The sequence below is a fragment of the Poecilia latipinna genome, unplaced genomic scaffold, assembly GCF_001443285.1.
Source record: "Poecilia latipinna isolate Pla-1442-1.1 unplaced genomic scaffold, P_latipinna-1.0 Scaffold1266, whole genome shotgun sequence".
Classification (NCBI taxonomy): domain Eukaryota; kingdom Metazoa; phylum Chordata; class Actinopteri; order Cyprinodontiformes; family Poeciliidae; genus Poecilia; species Poecilia latipinna.
In genome coordinates this window covers 111,355-119,343 of record NW_015113882.1, presented here as the reverse complement: position 1 = coordinate 119,343, position 7,989 = coordinate 111,355, and the positions used below count along the sequence as shown (strand labels likewise).

Genomic DNA, 7,989 nt, shown 5'->3' with positions numbered 1-7,989 from the left:
AGTTGAAAATGGCTGTTTGTTCAGCAACAGCAGCTGCTGTGTCTGAAAACTCACACAAGAAATATCTTTACATTCCTGTAACAAGTGCTAAAGCTACATTTAGCTAATTCAAGTTTACTTTTGAGCCAACTGTTAAGACTTAATACACCTCATAGTATATAATAAGACAATGTTTTAACTTAGATTAAAATAGTTTTGATGTATGTCTTTGAGGCCGGTTTTAGTACAGATAGTCAGCTAAAGAAGATAACTACTTGAATTTGAAGATGTAGCTAACCTGCTAGCTCACATTCTTAAGCATGACAAACTTTATAAAGGGTATATCAAAATTTCAAATTAGAAATAACTTCCTTTTTACAGTTGAACTAGATGTTTTTCAAACATAACACATCAGGTCCTTGGAAATGCTAACATGACTGCTAAGTGAAGTAAACATTTTTTCTTTGCCATATGAATCAGCAAGAAACTTTAATATTCAGTTTAGACATTAGATACTTTTAAAACTAAGCCAGAAAACATGTAATTTTGTGGGTAAAATATATTGTAGTGGGTTATCAGTGGTAACAATAAATGAGTAAATGGAGCTATTTCCAAATCTGCTCCATGGCAGCTGAAATTATTTTTGCCCCATATCTTTTTTGATATATTATGCATTAGGATTGTGTGTGAATAATGCATCTTTATATCTGATTTTCCTTTGTCTTTGTCAGATATTCATCTCGGTGTTCATCTCACCTAGAAAACAGAATGGACTGGTGATGCAACAATGAAGAGGTTTACAAGAAGGACAGAAAGACAGAGCAGATCTTACTTCTAGAGGAGGCTTAGGTCTTTCAGTGTTTGCAGCAAGATGCTGCAGATTTTCTGTAATTTTGCTATAGAGAATATGATATCTTTTTCCATCATTAGTTTGGACAGCAGCATTAGAGCCAGGGACTTACAAAGACTTCTCTGCCATCTCTGGAGATAATTGTGCGAAAACGGATTTTTCATGAAATGAAAAACATTACGAATAACCAAGAGCATCCTCTTCATGATTTTGCTATGCAACAGCAGTGTCTTCAGTCAGAGGGTTCTTTAGAATCGTAGTAATACAGATTGCTACAGGAGATTCTTCCTGGCCACAGCTATCAGCATTTACAGCAACTCTTTGAACAAACTTATATAATGTGAATTATACATATAATGATATATCAACATGGTCTACATCTGTTGAAAGAAAGAAAGAAAGAAAGAAGTTCCTTTTTCCCACAGCATTCAATGCAACATGGTTTGTAACTTAGCATGCCGCAAACTGTAGCGATAGTGTCGTAAAACCTCAAAGTGTCGGTGTATTTGAAAGAGTGAACTCTTATTTTTTCTCGGTGGAAACTAATCTTCATGGAGCTCGCAGTTGAAAATATGCGGTTTTATTTATGGCCGTATTTTCATTTGAGTCGCTTTTGTTTTACGCCAAAATGAAGCGTCCGTTCGAACACAGCAGCCGAAAAATAAGTTGAGCTTTACCAAAACAACATCGAAAATGGCAACATGCAACAGCGAAGGTAAGACAAAGCAGCTCCTAATCAGCACAGAATTGTTGTTGGGTGTCAGTATAACAAATCTAAATATATAAATTTTGTGGTGAAGTCATTATTTCCTATTTTCGTTATCTAGTAAATGCAGGATCCTGTGCTGCGGTGGAGGTGAACCCAGACATCCACATCTGCGGCTTCTGCAAACAGCAATACAATAATTATGAGGTTTTTCTCGCCCATAAGCAAAACGGATGCTCCCTTCCCTCCTCTCACACCGCGGTCAGCTCTGTATCAGCCTCTCTTACAGGTTCCAGTTTTATATTTCAATGGGAACTCGCTTAAAAGCAGCCTTTTCATGCACGTCTGACATGGTCTCCTCCATCCTTAGGTTCCAGCACAGAGTTTGTTCTTGAGGATGCTTACCAGGTCTGTGTGGTGAGAGGCATCAAGAAGTCATTGACCAAAGCACAGAAAACTCCATCCAAGAAACTAAAACCTGCCCTGACTTCCAAAAGACACTCCTGCTGTTTCTCAGGTTGGTTCTGTAAAGTTGCTGATCCTCAAACCATAAATACCGATCTGAACCAAACAGGTGTTTTTAATGCAATGCAGAGAAGAAAATGCATCAGCAATGATCTTTTAAAAATAAATAGTTACTGTTTATCAATGTAGGAAAAGTTTAAAGTTATATTCAAATTATGAAGGAAGTTAAATTCAGTTAATTTATGTAGTTTCTTTGGATAAGCATCTCTTGAACCTGGCTCAGGAGACTCTGCCATGACTGCACTGATATGGAAGTACTTTCTATGTAAATGAGTAAATAAATATGTAGTTACACAAGTAACTAAATTAGATCTTTGTAATATCTTCTATAGTGGTTTCATCTAAGAGAGAAATGCATCTAAGCAGATAGAGCACATTCACAGTTAAGTGCTTTAAATGCTCAGGCAATAGCTTTCTTTGAGAGACAGGGTAAATGCTAATCTCATAAAGTTTGCTATTCTACAGTGATAAAGGTCCCTTCACCACATGAGTTGGTATGCACTGCCAGAAAGAACATTATTGCCACTTTTTTGGGTGTGTGGAACCCCCTCTGAACTGTTTTAATAAATTGATCTGAAAGAAACAAATATTTGCAACTTTTACGAAATTAAAGCAAAGTTGGGAAAAAAGATGTGAGCCAAAATTTGTTCACACATTGTTAGGTCAGAGAGAACACCTGTTTTATTGTTTGCACAATGTAGTTCTAAAAGCTTCTTAATAATTTGAGAGTTTGGCTTTTCTTCCACATTTACAGGTTGCACTTTTAAGACGCAGTATGGCCAAAAAGACATGGAGCGACATCTCAAGACTCACACCGGTAGGATAGTCCCTTTTAATACTGTACTGTTTTTGAGATGAGCTGCAGAAAAGCCCAAAGAGTCAGCCCACTTTGTTCTTCCCTCATTGAGCAGGCGAGAAGCCGTTTGAATGTGAGCTCTGCCACAAGCGCTTCAGCCGGCGTGACAAACTAAACATGCACAGCCGCTCCCACACGGGCGAGAGGCCTCACAAGTGCAAGCACTGCTCCTACGCAGCGGCAGACAGCAGCAGTTTGAAGAAGCACCTTCGGATCCACTACGACGAGCGGCCGTTCAAATGCCAGATCTGCCCTTATGCCAGCCGCAACTCTAGCCAGCTCACTGTGCACCTCCGCTCTCACACCGGTAGCTTCCTTCAAAAGCTAATTTGACGTTTGCCTGGCTGACCTCTCATTTATTCTCTCTTTCTCTTTCAAGGTGACGCACCTTTCCAGTGCCAGCAGTGCGACGCAAAGTTCAAAATCAACTCCGACCTGAAAAGGCACCTCCGCATTCACTCTGGGGAAAAGCCCTACAAATGTGACTTCTGTGAGTACCGCTGTGCTATGAAAGGAAACCTGAAGTCTCACACTCGCATCAAGCACGGCACTGAGAACTTATTTCAGTGTGAACACTGCGACTACAAGTCCGCCAGCAGGTCGGCTCTGCGGCAACACGCGAGGCAACACCTGCCTGCTCGGCCCTTTCAGTGCTCCAAATGCACTTACTCATGCTCCAGCAAGGGGGCGCTCAAAGTCCATGAGCGGATCCACTCAGAGGAGCGCCCCTTCAGGTGTGACTTGTGCAGTTTTGCCTCCAAGCGACTCAGCTGTCTGGTCACCCACAGAGAGCAGTGTCACTCGGATAAAGCAGAGAGAGGAAGAGTCAGGAATGCCGGCAGAGGTGGACGAAACTCTCCTAAACCCGTCAGCTCTCGGTATCGGGCCAAACTGGATGCAGCCCGGGCCTTCCACTGTGACTTGTGCGATGCATCGTTTGTGAGGGAGGACTCGCTGCGCAGCCACAAGAAGCAGCATAGAGACGCCCAGAACACGGTGCAGCTCCAGCTTTCCAGCTCAGCAGACACGGTCAACCTTGTTCCCATCACAATGCCGCAAAGCAATGCTCAGATTGAAGTTCCCTTCCCATCTAGTTCAATGGTTTCATACAATAACGCACAGATTAAAATCATCGTCCCACAGCCTTTGGGTCAGCAAAGCACCTTAATCCCTGCTGGTGGGGATGGATCGAGCAAAACCAAACTGGTCTTACTGGAGCCAGACAACCAAGACGTCGTCGTCAATCAATCTATGATCCAACAAGTCAATCTGCTGGCAGCTGTGCAACCTCTCGGGTCGCCTTGTAGTACCGTCAGGGCCGAACCCCAGACTGTCCTGCTGACAAAGCTGAGCTCAGACACTGACACCCCTCAGGACTCCAGCAGCACGCAGACTCTGATCACCTACAGCTCTGATCTGGAGGGCCTCAGCACCTTCATTCCTGATGGGGGCACAGAACTAAGAGTCGTGACAAAAAAGAGCTCACCACTGGTGACAGTAGCAACTCCACCGGACATGGTTGGCTCCAAGCCTGCTGAGCCTTGTCAAGAAACTGGACTGGTGGTTCCAAACATTGGCATTGGTAGCCAGAACGTGGTCATCCAGGGCGTCCCACTGATAATGTGCACTCAGCCACAGCAGGCCGCGGAGGAGCAGCTCTCTCCACACACACTCTACGCAGATTCACACACACCTGGAAGCATGCCACAATGAGTGAAATGAAATGTACTTCACATTTCCAAAGAGAAGTTCACATAAACTCATCATAGGAAGCAAGTTCTATATCATTCTGGAGCTTTTTATTATTTATTTGAACCTTTCATACAACATGCGCTGCAATACTTTTTAAAAACAAGCATCAGGAGCACAAATTTAAATGTTAATGCATTATGAATTATTCACATCATACACCTCCAGTAAGATTGGGTTAAATGTTGCTAAGCAAGTTTCCCCTTAACCAAATGCTTTTAGTTAACACCAACAAGCCTTTTGATTGAATATTTGACCACTCTTTCAGTTTGTTTAACTTTGTTTTGCTGTTAACCATTGTCAATAAAGTTTTAATAGGTTCAATGGGTGAGCCAATTGGAATTGGTCACCGATTATATCTACTTAAACATAGCCAGTCCTAGTCTTTATGGTTGCTCTCGAAAACTGTGCATGTTGCTGTTATGTGGCAGGTTTTTTGAAGTGTAGAATAGCCAGATCCTCCAAAGATGTTCCCAATCCAATCCCTCCAGGGTGACCTGGGTCTCCTTCCATTGGAAATTCCTAACCAGATGCCCAAGCCACCTCAATGGCTCGTCTCTACTCTCTGAGTCCCTCCTGGATGAAGGAGTTTCTCTTCAGACCCTTGTATTCACTCTCATTCTTTTAGTCATTACCTAAAGCCTGTGACCACAGATGAGGGCAGGAACGTAGATGGTATAGTAAATCGAGAGCTTCACTTTTCGGTTTAGCTCTCTCCACCCCAACAGACCCGTACATGTTCACGTCACTCCAGATACCACACTAATTTTCCTGTCGATCTCCCACTCCAATGTTCCCTCTTTTGTGAACAAGAACCCAAGTTAAACGGCACTACTTTGGGTAGGACCTCGACCCCAACCTGGTGAAGCACTCTATCCTTTTCCAGATCGGGACCACAGTCAAAGTGCTGATCGGCATCCTGGCTGCTTCACATTCTGCCTGATGCCTCCAAAACACATTCCTTCAACATCTTGGCATTGCCTAGAAATGCTGTCCAGAAAGGTTGCAAAGGGAAACTTTGGAGTCCAACTGTCATTGGAAAAGTGTCCAACTTACTGCCGGTAATGCAGACCAAGATCTGACACTGGTCATATTGTTTCTCCATATTCCCAAAGTACCACCCACAGGAAACCCTGAGGGACACAGTTGAACACTTTCTCCCACAAAATTTAATTCCTTTCAAAACTTTTTCCACAACCAAATTGGTATTTACTCCTTAAAATTTAAACCTAAAACTACTAACTCTGTTTGAAGACAAATCTAAAATCTTAATTGGAAAATGGAGGGAAAAAATGGTTCAAATAAAATTATTACAACAACTTGACCATGATGAGTGTAAGTAAACTTGTCGTAGGAATTGCATAATTAAGTGAAACTATAAGCACTTTTAGTTGTCTGGAAGAATTAAGGAAAACTGCAACATATCAATACTGTTGACTTAAGCTGCTGTTGATTTGCCTGAGACGTCTGACACATCCAAGCTGAAAACATGGATGTAGCTGCAGTACAAAAACAACAAATGTTACCAAGTATTTTCAGTCTAGTTTCTGGTGCTAATATTGTAGTTTTGTCCTATTTCAAGTGCTCTAACTTACAAGTTAGTTTTCCGCAAGGCATAGGACCTTTTAGGTCAATAACTCTTGAATATTGATTAAAACTATTAGTTCCACTGGCAGATTTTTTCACTTATCACAAGACATTTTTTCCATATTATAAGTGAGAAATATCTTACAATGGAACAAGTAGTTTTGAACAATTTATTGACCTAAAACAAGCTCCGGTATGTTTTGGAAAAGTTACATGTGACTTAGATTTGTCTTATTTCAAGCGTTCTAATATATTTGCACTAGAAACTAAAAATACTGGTTATGATTTTGTGTTTTTGGAGTGTGTAACTAGCAAGTAAAGTGCTACAGTTGCTCTAGGCAGATAAATTACAGTTGAAAGTTGCGTTTAGAGGGAAAATGAATGACATACACTGACAGAAGTGATGACAAACTGCAGCAATTGTTTGCACATTGTTTTCCTGCTCACTGATGAATGCCAATTTCAATAAATTTGTATTCATTTGAATTTATTTTGCTTTTATTTGTTTGAGATTTGTTTTAGCTGAGTAATGTCCTGTAAAGTGCTGAGGAGCAACGACTGGAACCTGAAATCAAATATGTCGGGCTCATGCATGTTTTATTTTGTCCATAAGGGGGCAGCAGAGTGTCAAAAGTAAAGATTGATATAATGTGTTGTTTACTTACATACTCTGCATGTGCATTTTTGTTGAAAGAATTCTTCCCAGTCCTCTGTCTGAATCAACAGATGTCAATTGTAAATAACATTAGTTCAACCATCAAGGTCTTTGATTCTAAAAGCCAAGCTGCTCCAGCAATAGATTTTTCAATAAAGTGCGTGTTTTGCTTGTTGCCATCTATTATTCTGGCCATTTTTACACACAGATGTCAGCCCTCTGTATTCGTAAGCAGAAGATGCTTCACCTGAATAGGAGGCTCCTGTGAATTGATTTCTTCGTTCCTCGTCTCTCGCATTCTGGCACTAATGGATCCACTGAAGCACGCTGCTGCATTTACAGGCTCAGCATGAGCACAAACTCAAGCAAAGTTACTTCCTGATGAAGATGTCTGTCAACACCCAGACTTCACATCAGAGTTAGTTTGTCTTGGACAAAGGGAAACATGATTGTGCCCCTTTAGTAGTTCCTGATTTAATTGGGAGTCCTTTCATCTTTTCTGTGGAATGATTATGGAGGGTTTTTGAGTTTTCCTTGAAGTGTATGTTGGTTAAAGTCTGTGGAGGTTAGAGACAATTGCTCTGTAGCATTCATATTATTGCTGCTTCATTTTGCAACCGTACTGCGTTGCATGTAAAGTTTCAAACGATGGTACTGATGAAACTACAAAAAGTGAAAATAGTTCATTAAAACTGTATGTTAGGATTAAATTAGGTGATGCATTACTTATGCTTTTGTCTCGTGATGCAAATCAGTTAGTATGTAGGGCAATATCAGAAGAAAGGTGAAAATTGCGAAATAAATTTAAAAAAATTGGCTATTTTCCCCTCAGTCAGCTCTCATCAGTGGTCAAAAGGTCATGAATGGAAAAATCTAAACCTGGAATTAAAACTCCCAGGTTTCATGGAACTTGTTCTCAGTTCCATGAAGAACTGAGAACAAGATGAATTTACACAACACTTTTTCATTTTGGGTAATGACTCTTTCTAGCATTCTCCATTTTGACTTAGTAATATTTGCCCACTCCTCTCTGCAAGATCACTCTGAATCTGCCAGGTTGCGAGGCCGTCTAGTGTGCACAG

The 7,989-nt window shown here is 41.0% G+C and overlaps 1 protein-coding gene across 2 annotated transcripts; it reads left to right on the top strand.

Moving 5' to 3' along the window:
- The first annotated feature begins 1,267 nt into the window (after positions 1 to 1,267).
- On the top strand, positions 1,268 to 7,088 carry zfp64 (zinc finger protein 64 homolog (mouse)). 2 transcript variants are annotated; one of them, XM_015054643.1, is made up of 6 exons: positions 1,269 to 1,544; positions 1,657 to 1,824; positions 1,906 to 2,052; positions 2,815 to 2,877; positions 2,972 to 3,223; positions 3,296 to 7,088. In XM_015054643.1, the coding sequence occupies exons 1-6, from the start codon at positions 1,523 to 1,525 to the stop codon at positions 4,627 to 4,629; spliced, it is 1,986 nt and encodes a 661-aa protein (XP_014910129.1). In that variant the 5' UTR covers positions 1,269 to 1,522; the 3' UTR covers positions 4,630 to 7,088. The 2 variants fall into 2 exon arrangements, with proteins under 2 accessions (XP_014910130.1, XP_014910129.1); XM_015054644.1 differs by lacking the exon at positions 1,657 to 1,824 and having other exon boundaries at positions 1,268 to 1,544.
- The last annotated feature ends 901 nt before the right edge of the window (positions 7,089 to 7,989 follow it).

What these genes read in the sequence shown, in the direction of transcription:
- zfp64 (XM_015054643.1), top strand. Translation starts at nt 1,523, where the DNA reads ATGGCAACATGCAACAGCGAAG. An exon ending in TGTATCAGCCTCTCTTACAG is followed by an intron (nt 1,825 to 1,905) that starts GTTCCAGTTTTA and finishes CTCCATCCTTAG; the next exon opens with GTTCCAGCACAGAGTTTGTT. An exon ending in ACACTCCTGCTGTTTCTCAG is followed by an intron (nt 2,053 to 2,814) that starts GTTGGTTCTGTA and finishes CCACATTTACAG; the next exon opens with GTTGCACTTTTAAGACGCAG.